Source organism: Macrobrachium nipponense, chromosome 11 (genome assembly GCF_015104395.2).
Source record: "Macrobrachium nipponense isolate FS-2020 chromosome 11, ASM1510439v2, whole genome shotgun sequence".
NCBI classification, from domain to species: Eukaryota; Metazoa; Arthropoda; class Malacostraca; order Decapoda; family Palaemonidae; genus Macrobrachium; species Macrobrachium nipponense.
Genome location: NC_061087.1, coordinates 22370076 through 22388960, shown reverse-complemented (window position 1 = coordinate 22388960; position 18885 = coordinate 22370076). Strand labels below are relative to the sequence as shown.

The 18885-nt window shown below is 35.6% G+C and overlaps 1 protein-coding gene across 1 annotated transcript; it reads right to left on the bottom strand.

Moving 5' to 3' along the window:
• LOC135208222 (uncharacterized) lies at positions 1-456 on the bottom strand. The gene has a single exon (XM_064240347.1). The coding sequence runs from the start codon at positions 454-456 to the stop codon at positions 1-3; it is 456 nt and encodes a 151-aa protein (XP_064096417.1).
• Positions 457-18885: the final 18429 nt, after the last annotated feature.

Here is an 18885-nt window from a genome sequence, read left to right as displayed (position 1 = left end):
TCATTCAGCATCATCATCAGCATCAACAGGAGCATCATCACAATCACCAACATCATCGTCATTAGCATCATCATTATCATCAGCAGGAGCATCATCATCATCATCATCAGAATTATCATAATTATCATTATCGTTATCACTATGATCATCATCATCAACAATAACATAAGGAGCATCATCAGCATGATAATTATCGTCAGCAGATAAAGCTTCATCATTAGCATCATCATCATCATCATCATCACCGCCATTATCATTATCAGCATCATCACCATTATCAGCATCAGCATCATCATCAGCATCAGTATCATCATCCTCAACAACAACATTAGTAGCATCATCAGCATGATAATAGCATTGGTAAAGCTTCATCATTAGCCTCATCATCACCATTATCAGTATCAACATCAGCATTATCATCATCACCATTATCAGCATCAGTAGCAGCACCATCATTGGCGATTGTATTTTCTTTCTTTGCTCTCTGGGGTGAGAAGTCTGATGGCTTCTTTCCATTCTCTCTATCTATCTACTTTCTTCTTTTCCTTCTTCGTCTGCCTGTCTACTTTCTTTCTTTCTTCGTATTTTCCTTCTTTGTCTTATTATTCGCTTCTCCGCTTGGCTTATAGACATCTCATGATTTATTTTTTTACATTCTCTACCATCTTATTTATTTCCCGGTAATTCTCTCTTATAATTCATCACTGTCGTTCACGTTATATATATATATATATATATATATATATATATATATATATATATATATATATATATATATATATATATATAAGTCATATCACATTTCCGTGATTCATATACATATATCGAGCTACAATGTCCTTTAATATCTAATTCGCTCTACCTCGGAATTAATATATTTTCATATATGCTTAACCGAAGGGGAATTTTTTCTCGATAATAGACTTGCCTGGACCAAGGCGCGAACCCAGGATCCTTACAAATCCAGGAACGTCAGTGAAGCTTTATCCTACTACACCACCGCTTCACTGACGTTCCTGGATTTGAAAGGCTCCATGGGTTCGCGCCCTGGTCCAAGCAAGTCTATTATCGAGAAAAAAATTCCCCTTCGGTTAAGCATATATGAAAATATAATAATTCCGAGGCAGAGCGAATTAGATATTAAAGGACATTGTAGCTTGATATATATATATATATATATATATATATATATATATATATATATATATATATATCCTACAGCATCCGCGGTCTGAAGGAGGCAGGAATCTGGAGAAGCTCTACAGCCGGGGCACGAAAAACGCGTCCTTCTGTCTAGGATCCTCCCTGAACGAACCCTACACTCAACGGAGGGCCCTCAGTCTTGTCGACTTCTACGGGATATTTTCCTTCTTCGTAGTTGGTGAGAGTTCCCTCTGAGGGTGCTTGCGAGCATCCGGGTTATGTAGAGTTGTGAATCGTTTCCTATTTTGAATTTACAAAGATTAAAGAAGCGTTAGTCTTTATATATTATAATATTATATATATAATATATATGATATAATAATATTATATTGTATATATATATAGATATATATATGTATATATATATATATATATATATATATATATATATTTCTATATATAATATATATATATATATTATATATTGCTACTATCAAAACGCATATATCCCCTCTTTGACTGTATAAAATGTTATGTATAAAATTGTGCAACATTTTTCAGATTCCTAGCTAGCTTAGAGTTAGGATGTTTAAAATGTGTGTTCAGATTTCGCATAGCATAATGTAAAAGTTAGTATATAACATAGAATGTAGAAAGAAAGAAAGAGATTAACTTTGTCCATTCGAAACTAGGATTGTTTCCCTATTATGTCAACACCTTGCGATTAGAGACCTTGAGGTCTTCATTGTGTTTTGGGAATTCTGTCATCACGTCTGATAGGGACTTTTGCTCGAGTCTGTTTCGGTCGGGTACGTGTCTTTGTTGAGCTGGTACGTACATGAATGTATACTCGTTTCGTACGCGTTCATCTCTGCCGAATGCCACGTGCAGATTTCGCAGTTTGTCTGTAAAGTTGCGTCACATTTGAAGCCTCTGGAAAGAATTGTGTCCCAACTTTCGTAAGGAAGAGAATTCATTCGAGCTTAAACCCTCGAAGCATTTACATCTCCCGCACTCTCTCGCTGTCCATTGCACGGCACTTTTGATTTCAAAGTAATGTAACTTTTTCTTACTTACTGAATGGTCACTCGTAACTTTTAGATTTTAGATTTGATATTTCTTAGAGCTATTTAATATTATTTAGTGTTTTGTGGAATCTGAACAAACATTGGGTGTAACGTCGTCTGTTTTTGTGAGTGTGAAACAAGCTGCAGCAAAGAAAGAAAATTGGTATACCAAGAAGGTAAAGTGTATTGTATTTTTATTAGTTGCAACTAATATCTAATGGTTATGATGGTTTGGTAAGAAACTAATAACTATTGGTTACTATGGTTTAGAGAACTAATAACTAATAGTTACAATGGTTTGAGAGAAACTATTTACATTTTTACACATTGCAAATTTTTGTGTTTTGAGTTTGTTTCATTTGAAGTGATTTTTATGTTTTGTGCATTTATCCATTTTCTTATTGAAGTGTGTCTTTTTGTTTTATATTCTGTGTGATTAATACTTCTTGCAATTATGGCATTTCCACATTTTTCTGTGTTTTCATTTGCATTCACAATTTAATTAACTTAGTTATTTTCATTACTCAATCGTTGCCAATTTAATTGAATTCAACACTTGTGAATTAATTTGCATTCACTTAGGATTCTTTTCAAGTTTCATTGTTGTTTAGCACTTGTGAATTAATTTCCAAATTTTAAGTATTGCCTAACACTTTTGAATTTTGATTGAATTAATTTCCTTGAATTTTGTGATAAATTAATTTTGATTTAATTGTACTTAATTGATTCAAGAATTAATTAAACTTTACTTTGCTTTCAAGTAACAGTAATTTTCCCTGATATTGTGAATTTCACTTATAAATTTTGAGTTGGATAATAAATTTTTGTATTTAAAATTTTTTTAAGTTTTTATTTTCACACCAGCATTTAATTATATTTATGTTAGGTAGAAACATAGAGTGGTAATTGATCTGTTTTCCTTCAATTTACTTGAAGTGACTTAGAACTAGGGAAGTACTTAGACTTTTGAAATCAGGGAAATACTTAGACTTTTAAAGTTGTTGATGGAGTGATGCCCTTTGATTAATTTAATTACTTACAAGATTACCTCACACCTGTTTTGATGAACTTAGTCTGATTTTCTTCAAAACTGGTAAGTTGTTAAGGGATCACTGTTGCCTTTAGAGTATTCAGTCGTTTAGTACCTGTGATGAGGGTTCAGGTGTCTGGCTGTTGTGAGGTAACAATTAATGAATGGTAAGTGTAGTAACCAGATACTTGGCACTTCGTCACAATATATATATATATATATACATATATATATATATATATATTATTATATATATATATTATATATATAACATATATAGATATATATATTATATATATATTATATATATATATATATATATATATATATATAGTTTAGAATTGGTATGTTCATTAATCTTTTGTTTTTGTTTGTGTCATCCTGCAGGGAGAACACATACACATATACATACGTGTGTATGTGAATGTTTGCACCTTTAATATCCATGTAAACTTATCTCCTTTGTATTAACGAGTTGCATTTATAGTCTGAAGCAGACATCCTCTAAACATAATATATTCCCTTTACTATACCTCCGTTCATATTCTCTTTCTTCCTTCTTGCTTTCCACCCGCTCCTAACAGTTGATTCATAGCGCCATTTTGCGAGGTTTTCCTCCTGTTACACCTTTCCAACCTTTTCTACTCACAATTTCCCTTTTAGCACTGAATGACCTCGTAGGTCCCAGTGCTTGGCATTTTGCCTGAATTCTATATTCTATTAACTAATAATAATAATAATAATAATAATAATAATAATAATAATATATATTAATAATTATATTATATTATTATTATATTATTATTATTATTATTATTATTATTATCACTCGACCTGAAATTTATGTATTTTGATTCCGTGGCATTGCTAAGAAATTTAGTAGTAGTAGTAGTAATAATATAATAATAATAATAATAATAATAATAATAATAATAATAATTCGTGTTATTTGTTTTTCCTGTCACCTGATTTTTTAAATTTTTAAAATTTATCTTTTATTTTAGGCATATTCATTTCACTTGTGGCGTTTCTCGTCGAACTCATCAACGGCGTCTGTCACAGTGGACGACGTCATCATTTGCATCGGCAGGTGACGTCATCAGCATCAGCTCATTGAATACCGGCTATTGGTGACAACTCTATTGGGTATTTCGTACGTATGACGTCTTGGATAATCACTGGTTCTTAGACTTCCTCAGATATTTAGTAAATATTATATACAAATTTGGAATGAAATTGGTTATTTTGGGAGGAGCCACCAGTCGACCCCCATATCTTCCTAAAAAAGATTATATATATATATATATCTATATATATATATATATATATATATATAGACTTTGACTTTTAGTAGGGTGATTACAACCGTTTACATTACGAAAATGTCATAAGGATTTAATTCAAGTTTAGGATCTATAGCATTTTTTTTTTCGAAAAATTTGTGGGCAGCAAGACTCGAAATAGTAAGCAGAAGTTATTGAAACAAATAAAGACATAAAAACTTATTGAAATAAAGTAAATAAATAAGTAAAATAAAAATTATATAATTAAAATCAGAAAATAACTAATGAACAATGGCACATTACAAAGAACAAAACAACTCTCTGCGTACTAACAAAATGTAAAGCTCAGTCTATTAACTAAATATATTAACAGTATGCAAGGCTGAGTGTACTAACAAAATGTAAGGCTCAGTCTGTTTTCTAAATGTAATGCTCAGCCTATTAACAAAACGTAAGGCTCTGCCTATTAACAGGAGGTAAGGTTCAGTCTATTAAACAAATGTAAGGCTCAGTTTAACAAAATGTAATGATCATTCTATTAACAAAAGGTAAGGCTCAGTCTGTTAACAAAACAAAAGGCTATGTCTATTACCAAAATGTAAGACTCCGTCTGTTAACAAAATGTAAGGCTCAGTCTGTTAACAAAACGTAAGGCTCAATATGTTAAAAAAATATGTAAGGCTCAATGTGTTAACAAAATGTAAGGCTCGATGTATCAACTAAACGTAAGGCTCAGTCTATTAACAAATGTAAGGCTCAGCCTATTAGCAAAAGATAAGACTCGTCTATTAACAAAATGTGAGGCTCAGTCTGTTAACAAAATGTAAGGCTCAATCTTTTAATAAAATGCAGGGCTCAGTCTATTAACAAAATGTAAGGCTCAATGTGTTAGCAAAATGCGGGGCTCAGTCTATTAACAAAATGTAAGGCTCAATGTGTTAACAAAATGAGGGGCTCAGTCTATTAACAAAATGTAAGGCTCAATGTGTTAACAAAATGCGGGGCTCAGTCTATTAACAAAATGTAAGGCTCAATGTGTTAACAAAATGCGGGGCTCAGTCTATTAACAAAATGTAAGGGTCAATGTTTTAACAAAATGCGGGGCTCAGTCTATTAACAAAATGTAAGGCTCAATGTGTTAACAAAACGTAACGTTCAATTTATTAACAAAATCTAAGTCAAGATTTGATGTGTAAGGTTGGATCACCATATATCCAATGACGTCATTCGTTGCTGGTACTCGATCGTCCTTCGTCAGGAAACCGAACTTGTGGAACAATTACGAAGGTTCTTTTAGAGACACCTTCACCTTCGCAGAATTGGACATTTGGTTATATTTCTGTAATTGGCTCTACGTTTGCTTGAAGGTGCATGCAGTAATACTCTTCCACTTATTTGCTTATTATCCACTTAGAAATTAATCATTCACTTTTGTTGATCGATTGAGTTTATTTATTTTTATTTATTTATGGTCTATGAAACTTTATCCATCTTTTCAATTCCTGTACTGTTATATTTATATCAACTTTCATTCTTTCTATTAACTCTCTTGTTCTTAATGTGCTTTATAATAATACCATAATGTTGACAATATTTATGAAAAAATAATAATATTAGGCCTTACAACATTGAATTGGTTATTTGTTTTGTTGAACCAAACTTCGATCACTACTTAAGATAGATTTGTTTTTTTTATATTTTCTGTGATTATTCTACTAATAATTCAATTGTTCACCAACAATTACTCATTGTTAACCTTAAGCTAATATTCCTCAACTGCAATTTCACTTGATCACTGTATCCACTCGGAATTGGCACTGCAATAAAGAATAAATAATTGATTTGATGCTTGTCCTTACGGAGACAACCAGTAAATGAAAAGAAGGAAAAAAACTGGTTTTAAAGGAGAGAGAGAGAGAGAGAGAGAGAGAGAGAGAGAGAGAGAGAGAGAGAGAGAGAGAGAGAGAATATAATGTTCTCGTGTGCCAGATCCGTGGATCGCTCCCGGCCTAACACCTACCAGTCCATCCAGGTATAAATGGGTAGAAGTGTCTGCTGGAGTTAAGAAATAGGGCGTGAAACTAACACGCCCACCTCTAGAGATTTGCTAGGACCAGAAGTCCGTACTCCGTACCCTATTAGTGCTAACCCACTTGAAGTATGAAAGCGCCTATTGTGATATATATTCTTATTACAAACCGTTATGTTAATAGTAAAACGTAAGGTTAGACGTGAGAGGAGACTTGTGGAAGATAAAGCCAAGGAAAGACATGAATGGAAGCGATGGTACGATAATGATGATAATGATATGTGTGCCAATGATCATGTTCACAATTCTCGTGTTTGTATGTGCAGACGGCGGTGATATTTTGGCTTGTTACCTACGCTTCACCTACTCCGAGGTGTTAGTACTAAACACCGTATGGTAAATGTAAAGTAGACAAACGCACGAGGATAAAATTTTTTTAATATAATTTGTCGACCACACAATACAGAAATGGGTGAATATAATACTTTGATTCCCGAGGGGCTAGTACTAAACACGTCGTCCTAAGAAGGAGCTTACGCCATGTTTAGTACTATCACCTGGGAGTTGGTGACGCGTATATAACAAGCCAAAGTAACGCCCAGACGGCTTTAGACCGTTCGTAATAAGGCCTCTAGTCTAGACCTTGGTTTGTAACCCTTCAGTCTGCAGTTCATTTGATCAGCTATATCAAACTATCTTGGTATGGTTATTCTAGGTGACCACCGTGAAACTCAGAACCACAGGCTATTATAAGCCCCTTGAATCATTATGGTTTGGTCTGGTAACGGAAACAATAAAAAAACCAAAATGGTAACACCTCCAAGATGAAAAGGCAGAACATTAAATCAAAACCGTAATTTAAACAACTTTAAAGTCCAAACCCTATCAAAGCATCTATGAGGTGTGATTTTACAACGAAAAGTAATTCACCGCTTATTCAGTGTAATGTGATGCTCTCCGCCAACCAGCGAGCAGGAAACGTTGTCTCTCAGCCAATCATAGAGCAGCACTGGACTACTGGCTCTCGTGAAGGGTTGGGGAGAATGTGACGTTCAGTTTTCCTTCGAGTGGTTGCATATAGTGTGCGTTTATCGGGCCTCTGATTTCGTGCAATTTTACTCTTTTATCGACTATTATTGCGTGTTTTCGGATTAGCGCCGGTGGCCATAGGTGTTGGTGTAACGTGAAAAGAAGGTAATAGTCATTTGAATCATCAGAAGAAAGCTTATCACGATTATGTTAATTCTGAACTAATCACGATTAGTATGTCAATTCTGAACTGTATAACTTAAGTATAACACCTATGTAACCGAAATACTAATATTAATAACACTTAAACGCATTTAGCGGATCACTTAGTAGTTAATTTGGGTATGCTTTCAACGCCATTGCAACTGAAAGACAAACGAATCCCCCGAGATTTCATCCATAGGCCTATCGTATTATTTCTCGATAAATACCTTTGTTACAGTTCAGTAAAATTAGTTTTCGGTTTGTCGTTCATATTCAAGTCTGCTTAAGGGGTTAGCGCCGTAATTGCGCCTCACGTGGTGGACTGCAGGCATTAGTTTCTTAACAGCGTCCCTTCGGCCCCTAGGTAGCTGCAACTCCTTTCATTCCTTGTGCTATACTTTCATTCATATTCTCATTCTTCCAACTGACTTTCCACCCTCTCTAACAATTGTTTCATAGGCCTAGTGCAACTGTGAGGTTTCCCCCCATTGTCACTCCTTTCGAACCTTCTTACCGTCAATTTCCTTTTCAGCTCTGAAAGACCTCATAGGTCCCAGCGCTTGGCTTTTGGCCTCAATTCCATATTCCAATTTAAATTCATATGAGTGCACCCTTGAAATTTAAGCAACGATTACTGTAACTTAGTTGATAATTAATCAAGGAATGAAAGAATATAGATTTACCTCTAGGCCTATGCGCAAGTAGTCTCTGAAATCCTTCTTTAAAAACTTAGAATCCAGGTATAGGCTAACATGTTATATGAGAATCTAGGTATAGGCTAACATGCTATATATATATGGTAAGATTGGGTAGAAATATACTGTAGGCCTAATTTCTTCACATTCTAACCTTGTCATTGCTACTTTCGTAAAACTATGATTAGGCCTATACACATTGATATCACAAAAATGTCATTTTCCATCAAGTCAGATGAGAATATTAACCCCTTATAAAAAAAATCTTAACTTTACCGTGTTGTGGAATCAAAATGTGAGTCCAAGACAATAGTTTCGTTAATAGAACCAGTGATTGTATTTTAAAATACCAAATTTTCACATTTCACTTAGTATTCAGCTAGTATTTCGCCTTCAGCTAAAACCTCTTTTGATTGGTGAAACTTGACTTCATATTAAATGTTACAGACACTGATATTCTTATTGAATTGAACTGAATATAGAATTTAGGCCAAAGGCCAAGCACTGGGACCAATGAGGTCTTTCAGTGCTAAAACGGAAATTAACAGTAAAAGTTTAAAAGGTGTGACAAGAGGAAAGCTTCCCAGCCAGTTGCACCATGAATCAATTGTTAGGGGAGGGTGGAAGGTAAGTTGAAGAAAAAGAATATGAAAGGACGTACAGCAAAAGGAACGAAAGACGTTGCAGCTAGGGGCCGAAGGCAAGCTGCTAAGAACATTAAGTAATGCCTACAGACTGATATCTTTATTCAAAAAATCAAAGTGCTGACTTTTTATAGCGTTTATGACAAGGTGATACCCGATTGCCTGTGAATGATCAAACAAGCTGCTTTCAATTGGGGTATTGTCTATCTAGAAGCCAAGCTAATAAATTTTATTTTAATCTCTAGCTGAACTATGTTATGAAGACATTTACGCAATACTTTTATTCATTGTACACGGTATACTATGTAATAACAATTTAATATTGTACTTACATTTATCAACTAACAATATGTGGTACGGGCACCAATTAATAGATAATGTATAGTACGGTTAGCGGTAAAATTATCCAGTAATCGTGAGTGAAACATTATGCCATTAATATTGTTTCCCTAGTGCAAAATCTATTTTACGATGCAAGATTTCATCATTAACTTCTGCTGTATACATTATTCACTTTGCATAATTTAGTTCCTTAACAGTTTTAGCGAAAATAGTAAATTTTTACAGGGTGTAAAGAAGAGGGTTAGTTTCATTGAGTTGCCAGCTTGTATATTTGAATCTCAATCTAATGTGAATTTGATACTTGGAAATCTTGGGAGGAAATGTGCCTTCGGATAGTCTAGAAACATTACAGAAACAAGATTTTTTTTTTTTTTTTTTTTTTTTTTTTTTTTTTGTGGAAAGTCCGTTATTCGGTCCATGTCAAGCCACGCGGCACAAAAGCCAACCAGGTCAGCCTACAATTTCTGTAGTTTGATGGTGAGTATTAAACTATCCATTAATTTAACTTCTTTTGTAGATAGTTTAACTTCTTTTGTAGTTAGTTACAAATGTAATTTATGAGTTTTTTGTCCAGAATTGCAGCTTGTGCATTGTGGTTTTTGATACTGCATTCACGTAGTATATATATATAGGTTTCAATTACCCATTAAATCAGGAATGTGTTTTTTGTTCAGAATTGCGACATGTACGTCATGGTTTTTAATATCGCATTCACTTAGGTTTTAAGTACCCATGCATCGTTCATACAATTCACGTGTCATTTATGGACTGGGCTAACGAGTGTCTTTGTGTTGATAGGGTAATTTTTTCTCATGTTGGGCCATTACTGATTATTATTGATGTGCTATTCATTGGTGTTATTAATTCAGGAATGTAATAGTATTAACCTTTCAAATGGAAAGTGACATTACACTCGTTCATACAACAGTCATGACATCGCTATACAGCGCTCTCTTTTCCCTATTTATATTTTTTGAATTTGCCATCGTTTATTGGGTTTATTTTGTATTTCCTCGTTCGTTTTGTCTTCCTCACATTCTTAACTATGGAGGTTAAGCACCAGCCACTGCCTCTTTTAGAGTTATCCGTCGTATTTCTCATCATTACTCATCATTTTGGTTTTCAGTACTTGAACGTAGCGGTCAGTGCAGAAGTGTAATAATTATGTTTTACCCTTCTTGTTTATGGTCTGATCAGTCTACACTGTAGGCTTAAATTTTGCTAGTGTGAAACATGAGAGAGAGAGAGAGAGAGAGAGAGAGAGAGAGAGGGAGAGAGAGAGAGAGAGAGAGAGAGAGGAGAGAGCGAGACGCCAAGAGAGATCAGTGGCGACGCGAGAGAGAGATAGAGAAGAGAGAGAGAGACGAGAGAGAGAGAAGATGAGACGAGAGAGAGAGAGAGAGAGAGAGAGAGAGAGAGAGAGAGAGAGAGAGAGAGAGAGAGTTTTGTTAGCCTTAGTTTAAATATTTGAAAAAATTGTTCTCAAACCACATGAACGATGCAACATTTCGAACTTGGTTCGTGTTTATGTCCATAAATCTAATAGTACAAACGGTAAAAATCGTAAATGAGAAGTCAATTGCAGATTGCCTAGCGATATTTGGTTAAACTGTTCAAAATAGAAACTGTACATTATTCCAGAAGTCTCTGGTTAAACTGCCTTTGTCTATGATACTGGAAGAGGAAGAAACAGCATTTTCTTGCAACTTCTGGGTGATCTAATGAAAGGGAGAGCAAATTAAGATTGCCCCAGCATTTTCTGATTAAACTAATGAAGAACAACAGCACACTGTGCCAGTGGTTTCTGGGTAAATTGTAGAAGCAATTACAGTTTATCAAAGTAGTCTGGTTAAACTGTTCATAGAGGAACGTCACACTGTCAGCATCCTCTAGCTATATTGTGTACGAGGAACTGTGGAAAGAAGAACCAATTACTGATTGTTTATGCAGTCTGTGGGTGAAATCTTGATAGGAATTAACGAAGTAACTACAGATTGTATGTGGTATGATGTTGTAAACTGTTGAAAGTGGACCTGCGCTTTATAATAACGTCATCTGTCTTCACTGTTGAAAGAGGAAGCAACAAACATAATACCAGCAACATTTGATAAACTGTTAAAAAGTGGAAGCAGTTGCAGAATATCCCAGTATTGTTTGGGTAACCTGTTGAAAGCAACTGTTCATTGAACCGGCAGCATCTGGCAGAACTGCTGAAAGAAGAAGCAGATGCATGTTGTAGTAACAGCAGCCTATGGCTACACTGTTGAAAAAGGATGCAACTGCAGATTTCCCCCGGAGTTTCTGGCTGAATGGTTAAAAGTAGAACTGCACATTGTACTAATAGTCTCTAGTTTAATTGTTGAAAGAATATTTGCACAATATAACTGTAACCTCTGGTTAAACCATTAAAAAAAGAAAATAACAAGGTCTCAGGTTGAACGGTTGAAAGAGGAACCAACTACAAATTGTTTTTTTGTCTCTGACTGACTTGTTAGATGAAAAAATCTATTTCCACAATTTGCTTCCTGTTGAAAAGGAAAGCACATAAACAATGTGCTAGCAATTCTTGCCTAGGCTACGGAAAGAGAAAGCCAATGTAGACTATCACAGCAGTCTCTGGTTAACTTGTTGAGAGAGGGGCTACTTTGTGTACCAGCAGCCTCTGACCAAAGTGACTACGGACTGCAAGTTGCTTTAGGCAACTTCGTTTAAACTGTTGCAGTAGAAAGGCACTGTAGAATGCACCTGCAATCTCCGATTAAACTGTTAAGAAAGAATCTAGCATCGTACCAGTATCTATAGTTGAACTGCTGAAAAAAGAAGGAACTGCACATTGAACCAGTAGCATCCGACTAAACTGTTGAAAGAGGAAGCAACTGCAGGTTGTCCAAATTGTCTTTTCTAATTGGCAGCTGAGTCTGTCCATTCCTCCCTGATTAAAACTCTTCATTGGCTTTACATAGTCTAAAAAGTGGAAAATTAAATCCTGTAATTTTGCTATGTAATAGCACTGGCCTGTGTTGCCGTGTCATAGTTGGCCACAAAGTGATTGGTTTAATTGATGACTGATGTTAGCCAAGTAAGAGATATGCCCACTTGCATATAAATAAGACTGTAGAAGCAAGCATGAGCCTTATAACTTATAATAGTCTATATTAGTGCACCAATACTTTAGTAGAAATTAAGTGTCATATAAGAGAGGGCCTAGACAGAAACGCTGATAAGACCCCTTCATTCTGTAACTTGTGGGCCAGTGGTGAGAAAGGCTGGTCTTGGTTTGGGCAACAGCACGACTCGACCCTAGAAGGCAAACTGTGAAAATAAACGGATCCAATCACATTTTGGACAAAAGCAATATATATATATATATATATATATATATATATATATATATATATATATATATATATATATATATATATATATATATTCAGCAATATACCATTTCCCCTGTCAGAGGCTGACCCCAGAAAGAGATAAAAAAAAAAAACACACACACCACACACAAAAGTTACTGCCACATTCATGCTTTGCTGCTGAATCATGGATGAACTCTGTGCAAAAAAACTCACTAATTTTGCTGCTTTGTGCACAAGCAGAATAGATGCACCATCAGGATGTGTAATTATGTATGCGTGAGAGTATTTGTGGGCATTTATGTAAATATGATAATCCCAAATCTCAGAGGACAGACAAATCAGTTTATCTGTCAGTTGCAATGAAAATTAATTTGAACTGTGAATCCTTTTTCACATTTCATCATTGCCACACTCAATCATTGGTGACGTCACTTTGGGAAACCTTTTATTTTATTATTTTCCAAAAGCATCATATCCAAATTGCTGTCAGTCCCATTCATGTAAACAGGGTTTGGTTGTGATTTTGTTTAGCTTGCTAATACAAGACCTTATTTTCGTTTTTTTCTGGTCTCATCATGATGTAATTTGATAGTCGATAGAGGAAGATGCGTCTGAGAGCTTAGAAATTAATAAAGTTTGCATGAAATCAAGACAGTGATGCTTGGCGGACCTGTTGCCCATTTAGATTTGAGCATAAATAAATGAAATGACCCGACAATTGTTGTGCAGATTTATATATATATATATATATATATATATATATATATATATATATGTATGTATGTATGTATGTATGTATATATATATATATATATATATATATATATATATATATATATATATATATATATACTATACATACACACACACACACACACACACACACACATATATATATATATATATATATATATATATATATATATATATATATATATATATATATATATATATATTTGTGGAAATTGCAGCAGACGTTGCTCAAACTTCATTTAACAGACTTACTAGATGTTCGTACATGTATAGTCTGTTTGCGCAGCCGATTACTGAAAGAGAAAAGGGAAGGAAAAATTTGCTTAACTTCTAAGAGAATCCATCACGGTAATTGCAGGAAAAGTATTTGAAAAAGTAAATACGCTGCAGGACTTAACTAGTCGATGTACTAAGTAGAACCAAGTAGTGTCTTGTGGCTAGATTTTAAACTGGATCTGAAAAATACGTCTACAGCCAGAATAGATTCAGGAATGATTCTTATTGTCATGAAAATAACATTTCAGTAGTTTGTATAGAGTCCTGAACAACTTTTGGTTTATAATGGTTGTAGTTTACTTACATTGTGCGTATACTCTAAAGATTAAACAAGCCAAGGAAATTACTATAGTTTACCATATACTTCTTAGGGAGCTACCATAGAAAATGGTGTCAAACGTTTGCTTTATATGGGAGACTATAATACTCGCCTACGACTAACACGAAAATCTTTTTGAAACTAGTCATGAGAGGATTGGCATAATGGTGAATTAAAGAGACGCATGATATTTATTAAAGTATTGTGATTTTTGCTCCGGAAATTTTATTGGGAAACAGACCATGTATAGTGAAGAGTATAGTTGAAAAGGCTTTTTATTTATTTTTTTATTTCATTGTTGCGGACACATTAGGAGGCATTATTTGGGCGCAATTTTTCTGAGTGTGGCCCTTGTTTTTATTTTTTACGCAGAAAAGTTCTGCAGGAATTGAATTATGGTTGTAAAACAACAGAAGCATTCCTTTATCCTGCTTTCGTTTATAGTATTGACACATTCCAAGTTTTAATTCATCCCTGCCATTTGCAGACACCGAAATCCTAATGGCGTCTTTGACTCATATTCTTTCAAGTCTTCATTCTTTCATATACGAAGTCTTTAAACGTTGTCTCATTGATGGCTTGATTAAATGTCGACGGATAAGTATTATATCTAGGCTGAACGTGATTGAAAACATTATTATTATTATTATTATTATTATTTTTTTTTTTCTATTACAGTCCTCCAATTCGACTGGGTGGTATTTATAGTGTGGGTTTCCGGGTTGCATCCTGCCTCCTTAGGAGTCCATCACTCTTCTTACTATGTGTGCCGTTTCTAGGATCACACTCTTCTGCATGAGTCCTGGGGCTACTTCAGCCTCTAGTTTTTCTAGATTCCTTTTCAGGGATCTTGGGATCGTGCCTAGTGCTCCTATGATTATGGGTACGATTTCCACTGGCATATCCCATATCCTTCTTATTTCTATTTTCAGATCTTGATACTTATCCATTTTTTCCCTCTCTTTCTCTTCAACTCTGGTGTCCCATGGTATTGCGACATCAATGAGTGATACTTTCTTCTTGACCTTGTCAATCAACGTCACGTCTGGTCTGTTTGCACGTATCACCCTATCCGTTCTGATACCATAGTCCCAGAGGATCTTCGCCTGATCGTTTTCTATCACTCCTTCAGGTTGGTGCTCGTACCACTTATTATTGCAAGGTAGCTGATGTTTCTTGCACAGGCTCCAGTGGAGGGCTTTTGCTACTGAATCATGCCTCTTTTTGTACTGGTTCTGTGCAAGTGCCGGGCATTCACTTGCTATGTGGTTTATGGTTTCACTTTTCGTATTGCACTTCCTACATATGGAGAGATGTTATTTCCGTCTATCGTACTTTGAACATATCTGGTTCTTAGGGCCTGATCTTGTGCCGCTGTTATCATTCCTTCAGTTTCCTTCTTTAGCTCTCCCCTCTGTAGCCATTGCCAACTGTCATCGCTGGCTAGTTCTTTAGTCTGTCTCATGTATTGTCCGTGCATTGGTTTGTTGTGCCAGTCCTCTGTTCTTTCTGTCTTTCTCCTGTCTCTGTATATTTCTGTCTTCGTCTGCTTTTATTAGTCCTTCTTCCATGCACTCTTTAGCCACTCGTCTTCACTGGTTTTCAGATATTGCCCCAGTGCTCTGTTCTCGATGTTGACGCAGTCCTCTATACTTAGTAGTCCTCTCCCTCCTTCCTTTCGTGTTATGTATAGTCTGTCCGTATTTGCTCTTGGGTGTAGTGCTTTGTGTATTGTCATATGTTTCCTGGTTTTTCTGTTCTATGCTGCGGAGTTCTGCCTTCGTCCATTCCACTATTCTGCGCTGTATCTGATTACTGGCACTGCCCATGTGTTTATGGCTTTTTATCATATTTCCGCGTTGAGTTTTGACTTGAGTATCGCCTTGAGTCTCTGCATATATTCTTTCCTGATCGTGTCCTTCATCTCTTGGTGTTTTATATCTCCTCCTTCCATTATTCCCAGGTATTTGTATCCTGTCTCATCTATGTGTTTGATGTTGCTCCCATCTGGTAGCTTTATCCCTTCAGTTCTCGTTACTTTGCCTTTTTGTATGTTGACTAAGGCGCATTTTTCTATTCCAAACTCCATCCTGATGTCCCCAGATACAATCCTTACACCAACACCACCAGCACAACCAACCCAACAGCAACCAAAACAGCAACCTCCTTGGAAAAGGCGCCTGGAAAAGCAAATCATGGTGATGAGATCTGACTTGAGTAAACTGAAAGAGATGGCAGAAAAAAGGCTAAGAAGCAAGAAAACAAGGGAGGAACTCAACGAGAAATACAAAGTACAAGAGAGGGATTAAACAACACAATAGAAGATGTAAAACAGAGGCTTAAGGCCAAAGCACATAAGATCCAACGGTACATGAACAGGAATAAGGGATACCAACAGAACAAACTATTCGGAACCAACCAGAAAAGACTATACAGCCAACTAAGAGGGGAAGACAACCACCCAGAAATTCCCGAAGCCGAACCAAGTAAGAGACTCTGGGAAAACATATGGAGCAATCCGGTATCACACAACAAACATGCAACATGGCTCCAGGAAGTCAAGGAAGAAGAAACAGGGAGAATAAAACAAAGATTCACAGACATCACGACAGACACAGTCAGGGACACCAACTAAAGTAAAATGCCAAACTGGAAAGCCCCAGGTCCCGATGAAGTCCATGGATACTGGCTCAAAAACTTCAAGGCCCTACACCCACGAATAGCAGAACAACTCCAGCATTGTATCTCAAATCACCAAGCACCCAAATGGATGACCACAGGAAGAACATCCTTAGTACAAAAAGACAAGAGTAAGGGAAATATAGCCAGTAACTACAGGCCTATCACCTGCCTACCAATAATGTGGAAGTTACTAACAGGTATCATCAGTGAAAGGCTATACAAACTACCTAGAGGAGACAACACCATCCCCCACCAACAGAAAGGCTGCAGAAGGAAGTGTAGGGGCACAAAAGACCAGCTCCTGATAGACAAAATGGTAATGAAGAACAGTAGGAGAAGGAAAACCAACCTAAGCATGGCATGGATAGACTATAAGAAAGCCTTCAACATGATACCACACACATGGCTAATAGAATGCCTGAAAATATATGGGGCAGAGGAAAATACCATCAGCTTCCTCAAAAATACAATGCGCAACTGGAATACATTACTTACAAGCTCTGGAATAAGACTAGCAGAGGTTAATATCAGGAGAGGGATCTTCCAGGGCGACTCACTGTCCCCACTACTCTTCGTGGTAGATATGATTCCCATGACAAAAGTACTACAGAAGATGGATGCCGGGTACCAACTCAAGAAAAGAGGCAACAGAATCAACCATCTGATGTTCATGGACGACATCAAGCTGTATGGTAAGAGCATCAAGGAAATAGATACCTAATCCAGACTGTAATTATTATTATTATTATTATTATTATTATTATTATTATTATTATGATGATGGAAGAAACAAATCCACAGTTATGTACCATAAATAACTATGGAATTGTTTCTCCATTTCAAGACTCATGTTGCTAAGAATATTTGTATTATAATTTTATTTTATTTTTATTATTATTATTATTTATTATTATTATTATTATTATTATTTTATTATTATTATTATTATTATTATTATTATTATTAGGGAAACAATACTGATATTGTTACCATGACTCCCATGTTATTATATTCAGTCGACAGCCCATTACTGGACTTAAAACTTTAGAGGCTAGTTTTATTTATCATAGCGGATAATACATGGATAGGTAAAATAATAGTGTGGTTCACTTTACTGAAACGTGGCAGCTGTTCGTGCTGGCTTCGGCCGAGGGGATTTCTTTGCAATTACGAAAATGTTCCTATGTTTAAGGAGTATTTCGGAGCATAGTTGATTATTATCTTCACGCCCTCTTTCTTTCAACCGTTCATGGGCGTCAAATTCTCAAATGTTAACTGAGAGAGAGAGAGAGAGAGATGAGAGAGAGAGAGAGAGTAGAGAGAGACGAGAGAGAGAGAGAGAGAGAGAGAGAGAGAGAGAGAGAGAGCTCTTCAGTGGTTTACGATTGCCTCGTCGGTCATGGCAAAGTACAGTAAAGAATAAATAACACTTGAATCTCGGTTTTTCTTGTTATATATATATATATATATAGATATATATATATATATATATATATATTATAATACAAGGAGAAAGCAGATAGTGTAAAAAGGAATTTAATGGGGAATAAGGAATGATGTTACTAGACCTGTACCTAATCTATAGTAACGCGAATGACGGGCAGATGTTAATATTGGTGTACTCGTATGAGTTTTTTTTTTTTTTTTTTTGCAGTTTTCGAGTACCTATAGTGAAGCTGTACGAATCTTACCTGAAGATATATATATATATATATATATATATATATATATATATATATATATATATATATAATATTTTAATTCGTGGGCTGACCTTCATGGGAAAGGATTGTGACTTACTAGAAATAGTAACGCATGTCACGTCTGTCTCACCTTCCCCCCCCAGCCCCCACCCCACTTATCTCTCCCGAAATTTGTTGTCCAGGTCCGAGCCGGAACGCTGGAGAGCGTAATCATTATTATACTGCGTGGCGGTCATATTGTCCATTGTATGCTAACTGCGGCCAATTACTGCTGACCTGGCCCCTGTGTGCACCTGCGGCCACACTGTAGACCTGCTCTCTAAACTG

What these genes read in the sequence shown, in the direction of transcription:
- LOC135208222 (XM_064240347.1), bottom strand. Translation starts at nt 456, where the DNA reads ATGATGGTGCTGCTACTGATGCTGATAATGGTGATGATGATAATGCTG.